Here is an 18,159-nt window from a genome sequence, read left to right on the forward strand (position 1 = left end):
CTTTAGGGAATAATTCGAAGGTTAGGATTCAGAACCTGAAGAAAGAACTGGAAGAGGAAGGTCAGAAGCAATTCCTGAACTTGCAACATCTGTTCTCCATGAGGGTGGCTCTTGAGAAAGAGTATCAAGAGGAAGAGGAATTCTGGAAACAGAAAAGTAAAAACTCATGGCTACAAGTTGGGGACAAGAATACAAGAGTTCCATGGTTGGGTTGAATCGAGAAGGATGAAGAATAAGATTCACTCATTGTTTGATGTGAATGGAGTTGAGTGTTTCACTGAGGATGAGAAAGGAGATATTGCAGTGAAATATTTTTCTGAGCTTTTCAAGGCTTCTACTCCTCAAGACCCGTCGGAACTGCTTGAAGGAATGGAGCCGCGAGTCACTGATAGGATGAATCAAAACTTGACGAAACCAGTCTCTGATGCTGAGATCAAACGAGCAGTTAAAGCAATCAAGAGTGATAGCTCCCCTGGCAGTGATGGTATGACAAGACATTTCTTTCAGCAGTACTGGTCAGTGATAGGACATCAGGTGACTCAGGAAGTGAGAGATTTCTTCCTCGCTGGTTATCTTCCAGCAGATTGGAACTTTACACAGATTAGTCTCCTCCCCAAAGTTCCTAATCCATCCCAGATGAAGGACCTACGTCCTATTAGCCTATGCTCCGTGGTCTACAAGATCATATCAAAAATCATGTGTACGAGATTAAAGGTGATTCTGCCTTCTATAGTCTCTCCAACGCAAGGAGCGTTTGTAGCTGGGTGATTGATATCTGACAATCTGCTTATTGCACATGAAATGATCCATGGTCTAAAAATCAATCCGAATTGCAAGAAGGATTTCATTGCCATTAAGACAGATATGTCAAAGGCTTATGACCGTGTTGAGTGGAAGTTCTTGGAAGCTCTGTTTATAAAGATGGGTTTTGACACAAAGTGGATAGCTTGGATTATGTTGTGCATTACCTCAGTCTCTTACACGGTCCTCTTGAATGGCCAAACTCATGGCCGGTTTCCGGAGAGGGGTATTCGTCAGAGAGATCCACTATCACCTTTCTTATTTATTCTATGTGCTGAAGCCTTGGTACATGTGATGAACAGAGCTGAGCAACAAGGAAGGATATCGGGTATGCGATTGACGAAACAGTGCCCACCGATTTAGCATCTATTGTTTGCAGATGATAGCTTGTTCCTGTGTCGAGCTAACCTTAGTGAGTGCTCAGAATTTCTGCATTGCTTGGCGCTATATGGACAGTCTTCGGGTCAGGTCATCAATTTTCAAAAGTCTGCTATCACTTTTGGGAAAGATATTGATCCAATCATGAAGACATTGTTAGCTGAGATTCTTGGTATCGAGAACGATGGGAAGTATCTAGGCTTGCCAAAATGTTTTAGTGGATCAAAACAGAAACTCTTGGCGTTCATTGGTGAGAAGTTAAACAAAAGACTCAAAGGTTGGTTTGCCAAAAAGCTCTCACTTGGAGGGAAGGAGGTACTACTTAAGTATATTGCCATGGCTTTACCGGTGTATGCTATGTCGTGTTTTCGTCTTACTAAGCATCATTGCCAGAAGATTATGAGTGCAATGGCGAGTTTCTGGTGGGATGAATGTGAGGATAAGAAGAAGATACACTGGATAGCTTGGGACAAGATATGTGTTCCAAAGGAGGATGGAGGTTTAGGCTTCCGGGATATTGAAGATTTTAATCAAGCTTTACTTGCAAAACAAGCTTGGAAAATTCTCAATGAACCGGAGAGTTTATTGGCAAGGGTGTACAAAGGACACTATTTTGCATCATCAGGTTTCCTTGACTGTGGTAAAGGTTACAGACTTTCGTATTCATGGAGAAGTCTTCTTTTTGGGAGAGAGCTTCTACAAAAAGGTTTGATTTGGTCTATTGGAAATGGCAGATCAACCTTTGTATGGGCAGACAGATGGATCATGGATGAGACTCCAAGAAGACCGATCAACAACCAATTGTGTTACGATGTTAACCTGTGGGTATCAAGTCTAATTAACGACATCGGAGGATGGAATGAGCCAGCCTTACAGGAGCTGTTTCCACCAAATGAGGTTCAATGCATCTTGAGTTTGCCGGTTGGAGAGATCGAGGATAAAGAGGTGTGGGCATTTTCAAAGAATGGGGCTTATTCAGTTAAAAGTGGATATCAGCTAGCTTCAGAACTTGCTAGGCCTTAACGTCACATGCTTTCCTTACAAGAACAGGAGGTTTTAAAAATCAAGAAGAGGATATGGAAAATACCAACACTTCCAAAAATTAGGATGTTCTTATGGTGTGCTGTGTCAGGTGCCTTGGCAGTTGCTGATTGCTTGAATACAAGAGGCATCCCAGTTGATTTAATGTGTAAACTTTGCAATGCGGGAACTGAATCTATTGATCATGTTTTATTCCATTGCGATATGGCAAAAGACTTTTGGGGTGTGGCAGGTTTCAAAGCTTTAGAGGTGCAGCAGAACTGGTCTACAGCACAGAATCTTGCAAGCCTGTTGGATTTGGTGGAGGCTGGGGGTTTATCAAGTGAACTTAAAGGAGCTATCCAATGGCTTTTATGGGCAGTTTGGGAGAACAGGAACAACATTTTATATGCGAATACAAGTGACTCAGTTAGGAGGCAAGTACAACAAGCGATGGAGGAAGCTAAATTATGGACAGAGCTAAATCGGAAGAAGGATGCTTCAGTCTCAAGTCAGTCTTCTCTAGTGTTGGCGTGAAGGTGGTCTCCTCCAATACAGTCACAAGTAAAGTGCAATATTCATGCAAACTGGCGAAATAACAAGTTACATAGCGGGGGTCTTGGATTATGAGAAATCATCAGGGCGAAGTCACTCACCATGCGCGAGAGGCTTTTACTGCTTCCCCAGATAGGCTCACGGCGGAATTACGAGTACTGATATGGGTATTACAGAGTTTGCGTGACTTACATGTTCAAGAGGTGGTGATTGGTTCAGACTTAACAGAGCTGGTTGAAGCAATTAAAAAGCCATCGGATTGGCCTAAATACCGATGGTTTCTGCAACAAGTACATGCTCTTACGGAGGCTTTTCCTATGGTTTGTTTCGAGATTAAATCGGCAACTTCCAATTTTGTAGCAAGAGAAATAGCGAAGAGCGTTCTACGCAATGGTCTCTTTCAGTCTTACATCGCGTTTGGAGGTCCGTCTTGGCTTCATGACCGTATTCGTCAAGAGAGTACATTTTGAGCTCTTTAGTCTTTATGTTAAGATTGAGCTCCTGGATGTATTTTCTTGGTTTTATTTCTTGTGCTGCTGTTTCACAGCTGTGTTAAGACGTTTTAAAAAAAAACAATGAAAGGAAAATGAGAAGAACAATCAATAATATTAAAAGAGAAGGAGTCTTAAAAAATCTACTTATACAAAGTTATTGGACCTTTTCATTAACTGATTATTATTTTGATCTTACCATATATTTCTCTAACTATATTATATTCAATTACCTTAAATTTCTCTAACCATACAATAATCAATGCTCCTATTTATTGTTCAACATATTATGATAGACCAAAGATTTATACACAATCCCCATTCTATTAAATTATCATCTCATCAAAACGGGTTTCATGAATTCTATAGTCAAATATGATCTCTTTCTACCATACTAGCGGGTCCATTACCAAAACTATATTGTTCATTGGTGCGGCGGTGTTATCAATGTCTCTTAAAATTAAAATTTCCTTAAATGTTTCATGTTGAAATTTTAAAAATATTTATCTACGAACCTTATCCATCATAGCTCCTCCTTGATTAACACTTTTAATAATTTAATTTGATTTTAAAAGAACCTATTTTTGCGTATTTTAGTTTAATAATATATTCTAAATATACTGTTAGAATTTTCTATGTTAAAAATATATCATAGATACGATTTTTAGAATCTATACTATCAAAAAATAATTCTAAAAATTTACTATAAAAAGATTGTTGCATTTTTCCAACTTTTTATTTTTTTTGATACTACCATTAACTACTTTAACAATAAAATGATTTAAATGTTTTAATGAATCCTTTTATTACTTCTCATCCTATATGATACACTTCTCTAAATTTATCTTATCATCCAACATTATATTTTTATAGTTATACACTATATCTTATGTTTAATAATGGACCTATAATACGTATGTATCAGTTATTAAAGTTAGAGCATATATCATACAACAGATTCTACTATGTCTCCTAAATATAATTCTAAATATTTAAATTAAATTTAATAAAAACACTTTAGCAAATCATCTATTAAAACAAAAATATATATATTACGTTAAGTTTAATTTTATAGAATAAGATTTATGAATATTAGAGTTTGACCTAAAACTATAATAGTAAACACGAACCATAACTTAAAAAAGTATATGTAATACCAAAAATTCTATGAAATACCCAATATATCGAATATACACAAAAAATCAGGTACTTTAAAGTATCTGATCGAGTTTCAGGTAGGACTTGGATTCGATCATAGACATGCGGATCCAAAAGAAATCTAATATGTATGCTATACTGGATGCAGACCCAAATTACACTTATATTTTCAGGTTGATTTCGATTTGGTTTTCTGGATCCGGTAAAATGTCCAAGCATAAGAGAAATTACGTAAGAGTATATATATACAAAATATTAAATAAACTAATTCATAAATTATATAATTTTAAACAATTTTCTTTTTAATATAATATGACTTTGTAACATAATAATATATAATAATTTTAAAATATTAATTCACAAATTTTACTTACTATCCATAGAAAAATCTGTGCTTTAAAAGCGCAGATCAAAATCTAGTTTTATTATTATTTATGATCATTTATTGAATTTGATCTAGTGGCTAACAATCATTACTTTATCTATCTCCGTCTTTCTTTATCATTGGTTGATCTTTTAAATCAAGGATAACAATTATTGACCATTGATCAATGTAATCTAATGGTCAAAAATCTTCTTCTCCCCACTCTTTTGCTACACTTCTCTGTCTCTTTGTTCTTTCTTTCTTCTTCTATAATCTCTCTCTGTTCTCTCATCAGATTGTATGAGGATCTGAAAGATCAACAGTGAGCTATTTGTTCTCTGTTCATTTTGAATCTCTCTGTCCTTACTTCATTTTTCTTGTTCACATATCTCTCGATCTCTACTCATATAATCGTTTTGTCTCTCACTCAGATTATTCTGCAGTAAGGTCTCCAAGAAGAATCTGAGATTGGATCACTTCAGAGGTATATATTTTTCACTCAGATTTAGTTTTGTTTCTGTTTTAGTGTATTGATTTGGAAGCAGATGACTATTGACACTACAGGAAATGTGAGTATTAATAGCGTCTTAGTATAGCGTTTTTTACAGCTCTGCTATTGTATACCAACACTGGTCTTTATAATAGCGTTTATTAAACTGAAACGCTATGTTTGTAATCGCGGGAAAAGAAAAGAATTTGACCGCGTAAATTAACAAAGTGAAACTGCCTTACCATTGCAGATCCAAAGATATTAGCTATCGTAAATATAAAAATATATTATTTTAAAGCAAAAAAAAAAGTAAACAAATACGTCTTGATTCCTTAAACTCTAGATCATTCTTCACTCTCTTCACTTTCTCACTGTTTCTCAGAAACTCCCGAGTGTTCTCTCGAATCGAAGCTTCAGCAGGTATGTTTCTCAGAAACTCCCGAGTGTTATATCTCATCGACTGATATTGTTTCTTCATGTGATTTTGGGATTCGATTTTTGCAAAACGATTCGATTTTGGGATTTGATTTTTATTTGAACATGTGAAAGTTTGTGATTTTCGGTTTCGATTTGAACATGCAATTCGGTTTTGATTTTTAGTTTGGTTTTAATTTTCATATTATCTCTTCGATTCAAATCTCTTTTCACATGCATGTCCGCGTTAACACATGATTCGATTATGGGTTTGTTCGGTTTAGATTTTGAATATGATTGTGGGTTTCGATTTGATTTTGGATTTGTTTATCAGTTTCAGAAATGGCAAAGACAAGAGGAGGAGGACAAGTTGGTTCTCGTCGGAGTAGACGTAATCAAGGCTTGGATGTAGTAGATCCAACACTAACAGTGAAGAAAAGAACAACAAATAAAGTGGCTGCCCCAACAAGGCTTTAGTTCTAACGCCAACGAGAAGAAGTAGTAGAATCAAGAAAGTGGCTGCTCAAGATGACGAGGTGGAAGATGAGCTAGAAGATGTTACACCAGAATATATTCCGCGAGATGATGAGCTAGAAGATGTTACACCAGAATATATTCCGCGAGATGATGAGGTAGAAGATGTAACACCGGAAGATGTAACACCAATGGCTGATCAAGCTGAGAAGGCAAGGTCTGAAGATGATAAAGAAGAAGGAGAAGCTTGTTTGAAAGGACAGGAACAGGAAGAGGATGAAGGAGAACCTGCTGATATGGTAGAAGATGAAGTTCTCAATGAGGAAGGGAACGAAGAAGTCAGCAATGCTCAAGATGATGAGATTCCTAGTAACGAAGGAGTTGAGCTACCATGGGAAGAAGTGAAAGAAAAAAATAGAAGAGGACCAACAAAGATGCGTAGAGTGGCTGAAAATCCAAATGAAAAGGTTGTGGTCACATTCACTAACTTTGGTGAGCATGTTGGACCTGGTTCAGTAACACTATCATCTTTTCTTGGTCCTCTTGTGAGGGAACATGTTCCGGTAACACTTTCTGATTGGAGAAGACTTGATGCAGCGACTAAAGCAACAATGTGGGAAGAAATTCAGGTATATATATGCTTTATTGAACCACAATATGACATTATAAACATGTTTGACCTTTGCTTATTTTGATGCAGGGGAGGTTTAACTTGCAAGAAGAGTGGCATAAAGCTGTTATTTTCAAGCAGTTGGGAAGCTTGTGGAGGGCTGGGAAGTCAAGGCTAGTGTCACAAGTACGGGCAGCGAAGACTGCCGCTGAGAGATTAAAATTAAAACCCAGCAACGTCCCATCTATTCAAGTGTGGAACACTTGGGTTAGGAGCGAGACTACCTCAAGTTTCATGGTAAATTATCCATATTTATATGTCATGTTCTATAAATTTAATTGTGTCTTATTTCATGTCTTATAGATTTAGTCACATTCATATTTATATTGTAGGAAATAAGTAATAGGTACCGAGAGCTGAGAAAAAATCAGATTCCTCATACCACCAGCCGCAAAGAAATGATTCGTCTAGCTTATGATATGGTAAGTAATAGGTACTCAAACATCTATATATTGTATAGCTTATTATAATTATTAAACCTCTGTGTACTGAGATATATGTATGTATTTTGTATAGAAAAAAAGAGTCAATACCCGAAAAAAGTGAGTAGGAGTAAGGTATGGATTGCGGGACATACTCACGCTGATGGTAGACCCGTGAAGCCTCAATATGCTGAGACTATTGTAAGAATTTTGGAACTTGTTATATATTGTGTTTCATCTTCTTGGATTATGATCATTGAGTTATATTGTGTATAAATGTTTGTATCAGGAACAAATCCAGTCACTTGATAGTCAAATGGACTCTACATCAGCTGCTGATAATATAAGGGAGGATGCTGTCACCAAGATTTTGGGAAAAGACAAACCTGGACGAGTAAGGGGGTTTGGTAGAGGGATTACGGCTACTAAACTAGCATTTCTGCAATCTAGAGACGCAAAGATTGCTGATATGGCTAGTGAGATTGAAGAGTTGAAGGACATGGTCCGAGAGTTAGCTGGAAAGAAGGTACTCGTTTTCACTACATTTACTCAACTGGTCTGATTACAGTTAATAATTAATAATGGTTTTCTCTTCTCACAGAAAACTAATGGTGAGACTGAAACATCTGAGACAAGTGCTGGATTCAAAGAAAGAGTCAGAGTACAAATACTGGATTGGTTTGAGTCAGAAGATGTAGTTGTTGGTGAAGGAGAATTTTGTTCTGATGAACCGATGTACATAATTGGTCGTGTGCTTATTGGTCCTAATGCAGTGGCTGTTATTGTTAAGTCTGCATTAATCTCAGAAGCTTTTCTCTGGAGGTCTACGACAGATGTATTCTCTTGAGGACGCTGTGGGATGCAAAGTAGGTTGGCCAATAAATAAAGTGGTTTTGGACAGGAATCCAGTAGCGTCTCAAGATGTATCGATGGTAAAGTTTTTCAATCTAGTACTTTTTCGACATAAGTATAGGTCTCTCATCATTAGCTTGTTACATTGTAGCAACACAAGGAAGGTGAAACTCGAAGATGCAAAATCTATGACTGGACTTCAGAAGAAGAAGAGGTTATTGCTGAAGGTCTCCTGTGCTCATCTAATTCTAAAGAGATGGTTAACAATAAACCTCTGGGTCCAAATGCGGTGAACATTGAAGTGGTGAAGGTGTTTAAAGATAATGCTCATTTGTGGAGGCCAACTGCGGAGATGTTTTTGATTGCTGATGCAATTAACAAGAAAATCGCATGGCCACTCCTCAAGTTTGAAATCATGGCTTCGATCACTACAGCTGCAACACCTGCAAAATCTGCAGCCACGAAAACAACATCACCTACCAAACCAGCAAAGAAAAAAGCAATGGTATGTTATTGAAATGAATAACCTTGTATTTGTTTGGCTGTTGGTTGACGTTGGAAATTGTTGAGTATTAGAGTCCAGGCAGCATTAGTACCACCAAAAGTGCAAAGCAGAAGTGTATTCTCTTCGACTGCAGCAACACCGGACGTAAGGTAGCTGAAGGAAGAGTGGCTTCAACTGATCCGAAAGAGCTGTGTCACTTTGTGCCCCTGGGTCCAAATGCAAAGGTGTGGAGCCCAAATTCAGAGATTTAATACATCTCTGATGCAATAGGTTCGGTTGTGGCATGGCCAAATGATAAACTAAAGTTGGTGTGAAAGTCTGAAACAATGTATCTCTAGTTGTGTTTTTTTTTCCTCGACGGCTCTAGTTTGAACTTATGTGAAGTTATGTGTAATATTTATGTGTGATATTATGTGTAAGTTCACAAACAAAAAACAAATATATGTGTAATATTAAGATATAATCTTGTGTACTATCGTTCAAATCCTTAAACTCCAAACAAATCCCTAAACCACAAACAAATCTCCAAACCCTATGTCCAAATCCCTAAACCCCAAACAAATCTCCAAACCTTAATTCCAAATCCGTAAATCCCAAAGAAATCCCTAAACCCCAAACAAATCTCCAAACCCTAATTCCAAATCCCTAAACCCCAAACAAATCCCTAAATTGTTTTAGATGATAGATTTTTAAATTATAAGAAATCATATTGTAATCTTAATTTTATAAATGTCATTTGTTAAAAAAATTATAAAACTCATTTGTCCAAAATTCCAAACCCTATAGTCTTTGTTAGAAATGTCAATTGGGCAGGCCATTAATGGGTGGCCCATGTCCAAATAGATATGGACAGAAATGGACAAAACCATATTGGACCATAATTAATTTTTGTCCAAATGGACAAACCCAATTACGTCAGTGGGCTACACTGGGCTTAATCATTTGGACATGGGCCGCCCATTAAACCTAAATGTCTAGGGTTTTCTAAAATTGGGAAAAACGCAAATCACTTCTTTCTCCATCGTTTTCGTCGATTTTGTGCGATTCTTCTACGATTTCGTCGGATCTTCTGTGATTTCGTCGATCCTTGTTCACCGTCTTCGGTTCTCCTCCTCCCTCATGGACTCTCCTTCTCCTTCATTGATTCTTCTCCGCTTTTGAGTCTCTGATGAATCCTTGAAGTCTTCGGGAACATGGGTCACCTTTGAAGGACTCTCCTTCTCCGTCATCTTTGAAGGTATTTTCTTATTTGTGTTATGGGTTTTCAATATTACTCTCTTCCTTGATTGACTTCGATTTTGACCTCTGTTTGAGCTAAGCTCGTTTTGGGTTTCTTTGTCAAGCTCTCTCAAGCTCTCTCAAGGTCTCAGAAGCTTTGTTCCCGGGATTGATAGAAACATGTTGAGTATCAGTGGAGATAGGTGGAGGGGAATGCACTGTTAGAGAGAGGCATCGCTCTGCGTTTTAAGGTGATTAGGTAATGTGTGACGACCACATTAGCTATTCATGTTAGTGTGCAGAGCAATCCCTGTTAGTGAAAGGTTCTTAGTTTAGTTTGACCTTAGTAATTGATGACGCTGAGCTCTTACCTTTCTAGTTCTCTGATAATGATTTGTCTTGTGCTGTCTTTACTCTAGGTTGTCCTGAGACGTGAAGTTACTCCTAAGGTCTCATCTTGTCTCTCAAGCTCTCATCTTGTCTCTCAAGCTCTCTCAAGCTATCTCAAGCTTCTCTCAAGGTCTCAGAAGCTTCGTCTCTCTCTGTGATGCTTTCTATGCTTTCTTCATTCGTGTGTGATGTTTCTCTGTGATGGGTTTCTCTGTTTGTTTGTGTTATGGGTTTGTTTCTTAGGTTTGTGTTTGTGTTTGTGTTATGGGTTTGCTTCAAACTTGCTTCTTCTTTCTTAGCTTGTTTCTTAGGTTTGTGTTATGGATTTGATGTCTATCTGATGTTCATTTGATGTTGGTCTTGAAACCGTTTGATCTTGTATCATTGAACCTTTTTGCAGGATCTTTTTTTTTCAGATAGTGAAGGTTGTGGTTGTGGTTGCATTATCATCTCAGACTCAGACCCTCTCAAGTAAGTTTTTTCTTCTTGTTTGCTTCTTGTTTAGTAAGTTGTGATTGCTTCTTGTTTAGTTCTGGTTTTCTGTTTTTTTCTGCTTTTGGAGTTAGGAGGACAAAGAATTTGATGTATTGTTGTTGTGTGTCTTTCAGAAGCTACCACTTGGGTCTGTTCAGAAGCTACCACTTGGGTCTTTTCAGAAGCTACGAGAGGCAAGTAAATGTTTTATCTCTTGACTCCTGAGGTTCATTTTCTCTGTTAGTTATCTCTTGAGGCAAGTAAATGTGAATCTGTGGTGCTGTTACGGTTTTGGTTTAGTTTGATCATTGTGTATGCTGTTACGGTTTTGGTTCAATAAACTCTCTCACTTTCTATAACTTATATGTTCTCTTTTGTTCTCTTTTGTGTAGATGAATACAGAGACTATGAACCTGTATGATGATGATTATTTGAGTGATGAAGACGTAATGGCTGAGAATGAAGATGAGCAGAATGCACAAGTACAAGCTGAAGATGTCATGGCTGATTCTGTAACGAGTGTTGCTCAGACTGCTGCTGCTAGAGGTAAACGCAGACACTCGACCTGTTGGAAGAATTTCAGTATTGTAGGAGATAAGTTGCCTGATGGAATTCATAATGTCAAGTGCATTCACTGCGATCATACCTACAACTTAGATCTACATAGGAATGGAACTAATACTATGTTGCGTCATTCGAAACGGTGTAGTAAGACTCCTGGAAGTACACCTGGTAGTAATAGGAAGCTGGATATGTTTGTCTTCCGTGAAATGATGGCTCTTGCCATTATAGAGCATAATCTCCCATATGCAGTTGTCGAGTATAGAAGGGTGAGAGAGGCTCTTGCTTATGCGAACTCAAGTATTGTGTTTTGGAGTAGAAACACGGTTGTGTCTGATGTGTTTAGGATTTTTGAGAGGGAGAAGGCCCATCTTAGGAAGGTGTTGAGTGAAGTTCCTGGTAAGATCAGTTTCACTACTGATCTTTGGAGGGCAATCACAATAGAGGGCTATTTGTGTTTGACGGCTCACTATCTTGACACACGCGGGAAGCTCCAAGCGAAGATAGTCTCATTTTGTGCGTTTCCTCTACCTCACACTGGTTCAAGCATAGCTATGAAGTTAATGGAGATATTGAAGGAATGGGGATTGGAGAAAAAGGTTTGTACTGTAACGGTGGACAACGCTACTTCAAATGATAACATGCAAGGGCTTTTAAAGAGACAGCTTCGCAGAAATTTGGTATGTGAAGGGGAGTTTATGCATGTAAGATGCGCGGCACACATCTTGAACTTGATTGTTCAAGATGGATTGTCAGTGATTGGTGGAGCTTTAGAGAAGATTAGGAACACTGTGAAGTTTATAAAAAGTTCAGAGGCTAGGGAAAATATGTTTGAAGCTTCTGTGGAAACTGTTGGGGTTCAGAATAAGAACAAGGCTGGTCTTCTTTTGGATGTGTCCACGAGGTGGAACTCGACCTATTCTATGTTGTCTAGAGCTCTAAGGTTCAAAGATGCTTTGCGTAATATGTCTGAGGTTGAGCCAAGCTACAAGTTTTGCCCTTCAGAAGTGGAATGGTCAAGAGCAGCACTCATCGATGAGTTTTTGGCTCCTTTCTCTAAGATGACAAAGTTGGTTTCAGGCTCTTCTTACCCTACTGCCAACTTGTACTTCATACATGTGTGGAGAATAGAAACTTGGTTGATATATCATGCGACTTCAGAAGATGAGGCAATACGTGAAATGGTGAAGATCATGAAGCAAAAATTCGACAAATACTGGGATGAGTATAGTGATATCCTTGCAATCACTGCTGTCTTGGATCCCCGGTTAAAGTTCAAGTGCTTGGAATACTGTTATAGCTCTCTAAACCCATCAACAAGCAAGGCTAAAGTAGACCGCATCCGTAAGAAGATAGAGAAGCTGTTTCGAGTGTATAATAAGACTAAGACCAGTACTGCAACAGCTTCAGAAACCGCCTTGGAGAGTAGCTTACCAGCCGGTTATGGTGTAAGCAATCAATCATTAGTTACACAGTGTAACTTACACTTACTGGTTTGGTACTTTAAATTGCTATTTAATCATTTTTTTCATGTTTATAATGCAGGGTTTTTATGCATTCATTACTCAAAATGCAGAAGAAGGGAAAACAGCTCTAGATGTCTACTTGGATGAACCGCCTATGGACATGGCTACCTTTCCAAAGCTAAATGTTTTAAGATATTGGAAAACCAATAAAGCCCGCTTTAAGGAGTTGTCTCGCATGGCGTTTGATGTGCTTTGCATTCCCGTTACAACAGTTTCTTTAGAGTCATCATTTAGTGCTGGAAGTCGGGTCCTTACCAAATACAGAAGCCGACTGTTACCATCCAATGTGCAAGCACTCATCTGTACAAGAAACTGGATTCGTGGGTTTGAACCTATGAGTAAGTCATCTCATCTCATCTTTTACTTGTTTTGGCTATGAAATGTCTTGTGAAATGTCTTGTGAAATGCCTTGTGAAATGCCTTGTGATCTTGTGAAATGTCTTGTGAAATGCCTTGACTTTGTTGATGTGCTAGGTAGTGTAGAGTGAACATGATATGGTCTTGACTTCTTGTTGATGTGCTAGGTGATTCCGAAGATGAAGATGAAGAGGAAGAGGAAGAGAAAGAGAAAGAAAGTGATGCTGAAAATGATGAAGAAGGAGAAGAAGGAGAAGAAGAGCGAGGAGGAGAAGAAGAGCGAGGAGGAGAAGAAGAAGAAGAACGAGGAGGAGGAGAAAAAGGTGGAAGAAAGAAGAAGAAGAAGAGAAATGTGTGAACTGTGAGTCTGTGAACCTTTGAATTTGTGTGTTTTTATGTGACCAAGTGAACTTGTGTGACAAGTATTTTTGTGAACCTCTTTATCTTTTGTGAACTTCTGTATTTTACTTTTTATGAAGTCTAGAACATGAAGTTTAGAACTTGTATGAATTTTACTCTTTAAAACTGAAAATTGTGTTATTTACATTAAGTGGGCTTATTTGGACAGCCCAACAAATCTAGTAAATCATGGTCTTATTTGGTTATGGTCCCATTTGGTTATGATCCCATTTGGGCTTCGACCAAATCTGTCCAGCAAAAAAATGAAGCCCATTCTGACATGCCCAAACCCGTCCGGCCCGCCCAATTGACATTGCTAGTCTTTGTACATACAACTATGTCTTAGTGTTTATGAATACATGAGTTATATTGATGAGTTTTATAAAAACTCATATAAAATTTTTATATATATACGAAATTATTTTTTAAAAATTGGAATACTCGTAATAAAAATTTTAATATTTAATTTACTTTTTTTTTTGCTTATAAATCTATGTTATGTTAATTTCTTATTTCAAACAAAATTAATACTCAGAGCCAATGGGGAGTAACCTCCAGGATTGCAGACGTGGAAATTGCATACGCTGATGGATGCATCTCGCCATCATTGATCAGAGCCGTTCTTTTCTAAGCCAATGAGGAGCCACCACTAAGATCGCAGACTGATTAATCCTACACCGTTTGATTTACTGAACTAACTTTGATCAGAACTGTTCATTTGTTTTTCTCATTCTCTTCTCTCAGAACACAACTTCGAACAAAACATCTTCTTCTTTCAGAACAAATCTAAGATCTGAAAGACGTGTATGTCTCGTGATCTTTGATTTGGATGACTCTTAGTTCCGTTCGCCGATTGAAATAAAGCAAATTGATAAGATGTGGGTTTGGCTGCCAAGGTATAACCTAAGATCTCTCGAGCTCACTTGTATTCACCGATTGAAAGAAAGCTAACTACTTTTTCTGATATATCATGTAGGAATAGTGACGAGTACTCAGAAGGAGCAACTAATTTAGTGTATTCATCAGCAAGAAGATTGGGAAATCTGTCTGAAATGCTGTGTCTTACAGAGACTGCCGCAATTTAAGCCATCAGCTAGTTGATAAAATAGTCGAGCATCTAGTGATTAGGGGTATGGATAAGAAGTACAAGAGCTCTTGTTGGAGTATTCATGGTGAAAAAAGAGAATCTAAAGAAGACACTGGTCCTGGCAATGAAAGGGAGGCATATGAGTTGTTTAAGAAAGCATTCTCCATGGATGAAGATGGTCCAAATCAGACGAATGAAAGTGGGGTGGAGCCAAATGATGGTGATGAAGCAGCAGAGGAAACTGAGTTTAGGAAAAAGTTAAGAGACGCTGAAACGCCATTGTACTCGGATTGTATCAAACACACGAAGGTTTCAGCAATCATGGGACTTTACAGATTCAAGGTTAAAAGTGGTGTGTCTGAAAATTACTTTGCTCAGCTGTTGGTTTTGCTTCAGGATATGCTACTTGAAGACAATGTGCTTCCAAAGAGTATGGATGCAATCAAGAAATTTCTGAAGATCTTTCGGTTCGGCTACGACAATATTCATGCTTGCAAGAATGATTGCATACTGTATAGGAAGGAGTATGAGAACCTACAAAGCTGTCCAAGATGCAAAGTTTCAAGATGGGAAATGGATAAGCACAGTAATGAGATAAAGGTGGGGATTCCGGCAAAGGTCCTTAGATATTTTCCAATCAAGGACATGTTTAGGAGGATGTTTAGATCAAAGAGGATGGCTGAAGATCTGCGTTGGCACTATACCAATGCGACTGAAGATGGTACGATGCGACACCCCATTGATTCTATCTCTTGGGCACAAGTGAATAATAAATGGCCAGACTTTGCTGCTGAACCAAGGAATCTTTGACTTGGAATTTCTACAGATGGGATGAACCCTTTCTCCATGCAAAACACCAATCACAGCACATGGCCAGTGTTGTTAGTGAACTACAACACGCCTCCAACGATGTGTATGAAGGCTGAGAATATAATGTTGACATTGCTGATCCCTGGTCCAACAGCTCCTGGTAATAACATAGATGTCTACTTAGCACCATTAATAGATGATCTGAAAGATTTGTGGGCTGAGGGTATTGAAGTCTATGACTCATTTGCGAAGGAGAATTTCACACTTAGAGCCTTGCTGCTTTGGAGTATCAGTGACTATCCAGCATTAGGAACCTTGTCTGGATGTAAAGTGAAGGGGAAACAAGCATGTAATGTATGTGGAAAGGATACACCTTCTAGGTGGCTTAAGTTCAGCCGCAAGTTTGTCTACATGGAAAATAGAAAGAGACTACCGCCTGGCCATCGTTACAGATATAAAAAAGCTTGGTTCGACAACACAGTGGAGGAAGGGAATGCGAGTAGGATACAAACTGGCGCTGAGATATATGAGACATTACAAGCTTTTAAGAATGATTTTGGTAGACCTCTAGATAAGGAGAAAAAAAGGAGAAGACCAGAGTTAGAAGATGATGAGATGGTTCAAGAAGAAGAGTGTGAAGAATCAAATGATGTATGGCGGTGGAAGAAGAGATCAATATTCTTTGAACTACCTTACTGGAAGGTAAAGCATAGTAATCAAGAACTATATTCTCTCCTTCTTGTATATGAATATGCCTAACAGTTTCTTGTTTAATGTCTTAGGATATGCATGTTCGTCATAATATTGACGTTATGCACGTTGAAAAGAATGTGTCGGATGCTATACTGTCTATCTTCATGCAAAGTTCGAAGTCAAAAGATGGTTTGAAAGCAAGAAAAGACTTAGCAGATATTGGAATCAGAAGTCACTTGCACACAGAGGTTAGGGGTTCGAAAACATACTTACCTCCAGCATCGTATTGGCTATCGAAGAAAGAGAAGACCATTTTCTGCAAAAGGTTATCTCAGTTTAGAGGTCCTGATGGTTATTGTGGTAATATTGCGAATAGCGTTTCAGTTAACCCTCCTAATTTAGGTAGTTTAAAGTCGCATGATCATCATGTGCTAGTACAGAACTTGTTACCAGCTGCATTAAGAGGGTTGTTGCATAGTGGTCCTAGGATTGCCATTAACAGATTATGCAGCTACTTTAACAGGTTGTGCCAACGCATCATTGACCCGGAGAAACTTATATTAATGGAGACAGACTTTGTGGAAACAATGTGTCAACTGGAGCGCTTCTTCCCTCCATCTCTTTTTGATATCATGTTCCACCTTCCAATACATCTCTCAAAAGAGGCACGCTTGAGAGGACCAGTGATACACTAAAAATGAATCCTTGCTACTGCCAAGTTAACAGTTGCAATTGTAGTACTTGAGATTCAAATCCAGAGCACCAGTCTACACTCTAGTCCTATAAGTTTCGAAATCAAGCTAAGATGAAGATATGGATTTGGTTATAAAGTGACGATAGTTAACAAGCAAATAAAACACGAGTTTGATTCAATTAAACAAGAGCTAGCCTAGGGTATTTCATTGGGTGTTGAATTGGAGCCAAACAATTATTCAAGCGCGATGAAGTGCTTTCTAGAACTCGGATCACTCAGCTGGAACACTCCACTGTCGTGGCAGTGATCGCTTTGCAGATCGATCTCACCACCTAACTGTCGTTGGGATGAGGATCGATTGCAAGCTTTAGAGAACAGGTCCGATCAGTTCACTTACCACCCTAATATCTACTTTCGCTGATTAGGGATACTAAGCTCATTCAATACATGTCAAGTTATCTCCTAAGCGGTTAACTAGGTGATGAACTAGTGATCTAACATCAAGTGATCAGGTTAATGAAAGCAGTAAGAACAGTATGAATGAAGAACATTTATGGATGCTTATCTATGTTTAGCTCATGTCTCAACACCCTAAAAACCCTAGGCGAGCAAAGCTACTACTCGATCATGATGCAAAGAATCAAAGACATAAATCCTGAATAAAATTGCATAAGAACAGAGTAGAAAACAATAGGGTTCAGATGATCTTCTCTATGAGAGGATGGATTCTTCTCCCTTACAAGTTGCAGATCGCAAATCACAGTGTTCTCTTGTAAAAACTAGCGTAAGAAAATAGTAAAAAGATAGATGGCGTTTTATATGGAGGCGCCAATCAGAAGAAAAGAGATTAGGGCAACAGGGCTTTAATTCCCGAAATAAAGAGTTTCCATATTCGTCGGGAACAATCTCCGGATCACTCCGTCTGCTTGTTCCGCTTGAGAGAGAACAGTCTCGGGACTGTTCTACTTGAGTGTTCTCCGCAGGATTGCTCCAAAAGGACATCTTTTCATCAGGCACCTTCTCTTCTCTCTTCTACTAACTCCAGACCTGTAAAAGGTCAAAAAGGACTAGACTGACACGAATTAGTGACTTGAAACAAATGAAAACATATATACAATGATGTGAAAAACACCATATATCAATTCCCCCAGACTTAGATCCTTGTTTGTCCTCGAACAAGGCAAGTACCAAGAACAGGGAGAAAGGTTTGAAAGCGTGGGAACTCGCTTATTCTCAGCAACCATACTCTTACCACAAATCTCTGAACCATACAAGCTGTAGATTAGGACCACACACACTTACTGAGAACCCCCTGATCGCTGTTCGAAGATCGGCTCCTTACTCTACATCTCAACC

The 18,159-nt window shown here is 38.3% G+C and overlaps 3 protein-coding genes across 3 annotated transcripts; all 3 read left to right on the forward strand.

Annotated features, from left to right (window-relative positions):
* The first annotated feature begins 2,825 nt into the window (after positions 1–2,825).
* On the forward strand, positions 2,826–8,037 carry LOC130508559 (uncharacterized). The gene is made up of 10 exons (XM_057004128.1): positions 2,826–3,177; positions 5,640–5,677; positions 6,006–6,062; positions 6,142–6,774; positions 6,846–7,052; positions 7,148–7,241; positions 7,332–7,438; positions 7,527–7,763; positions 7,839–7,972; positions 8,028–8,037. Exons 1-10 carry the CDS (start codon positions 2,826–2,828, stop codon positions 8,035–8,037), a joined length of 1,869 nt encoding a protein of 622 aa, XP_056860108.1.
* LOC130500313 (uncharacterized) lies at positions 7,954–8,810 on the forward strand. Its single transcript, XM_056995230.1, has 2 exons — positions 7,954–8,169; positions 8,241–8,810. The coding sequence occupies exons 1-2, from the start codon at positions 8,071–8,073 to the stop codon at positions 8,604–8,606; spliced, it is 465 nt and encodes a 154-aa protein (XP_056851210.1). The 5' UTR covers positions 7,954–8,070; the 3' UTR covers positions 8,607–8,810.
* A 5,841-nt stretch (positions 8,811–14,651) lies between these two features.
* Positions 14,652–16,804, forward strand: LOC108829433 (uncharacterized). Its single transcript, XM_057004129.1, has 3 exons — positions 14,652–15,327; positions 15,433–16,118; positions 16,199–16,804. The coding sequence occupies exons 1-3, from the start codon at positions 14,652–14,654 to the stop codon at positions 16,802–16,804; spliced, it is 1,968 nt and encodes a 655-aa protein (XP_056860109.1).
* Positions 16,805–18,159: the final 1,355 nt, after the last annotated feature.

Source organism: Raphanus sativus, chromosome 2 (genome assembly GCF_000801105.2).
Source record: "Raphanus sativus cultivar WK10039 chromosome 2, ASM80110v3, whole genome shotgun sequence".
In the NCBI taxonomy this organism is placed as follows: Eukaryota; Viridiplantae; Streptophyta; class Magnoliopsida; order Brassicales; family Brassicaceae; genus Raphanus; species Raphanus sativus.

What these genes read in the sequence shown, in the direction of transcription:
- LOC130508559 (XM_057004128.1), top strand. Translation starts at nt 2,826, where the DNA reads ATGAGAAATCATCAGGGCGAAGTCACTCACCATGCGCGAGAGGCTTTT. An exon ending in GTCTTACATCGCGTTTGGAG is followed by an intron (nt 3,178 to 5,639) that starts GTCCGTCTTGGC and finishes ACTGTTTCTCAG; the next exon opens with AAACTCCCGAGTGTTCTCTC. An exon ending in CAATGTGGGAAGAAATTCAG is followed by an intron (nt 6,775 to 6,845) that starts GTATATATATGC and finishes ATTTTGATGCAG; the next exon opens with GGGAGGTTTAACTTGCAAGA.
- LOC130500313 (XM_056995230.1), top strand. Translation starts at nt 8,071, where the DNA reads ATGTATTCTCTTGAGGACGCTGTGGGATGCAAAGTAGGTTGGCCAATA. An exon ending in CGTCTCAAGATGTATCGATG is followed by an intron (nt 8,170 to 8,240) that starts GTAAAGTTTTTC and finishes GTTACATTGTAG; the next exon opens with CAACACAAGGAAGGTGAAAC.
- LOC108829433 (XM_057004129.1), top strand. Translation starts at nt 14,652, where the DNA reads ATGGATAAGAAGTACAAGAGCTCTTGTTGGAGTATTCATGGTGAAAAA. An exon ending in TACCAATGCGACTGAAGATG is followed by an intron (nt 15,328 to 15,432) that starts GTACGATGCGAC and finishes GAATTTCTACAG; the next exon opens with ATGGGATGAACCCTTTCTCC. An exon ending in TTGAACTACCTTACTGGAAG is followed by an intron (nt 16,119 to 16,198) that starts GTAAAGCATAGT and finishes TTAATGTCTTAG; the next exon opens with GATATGCATGTTCGTCATAA.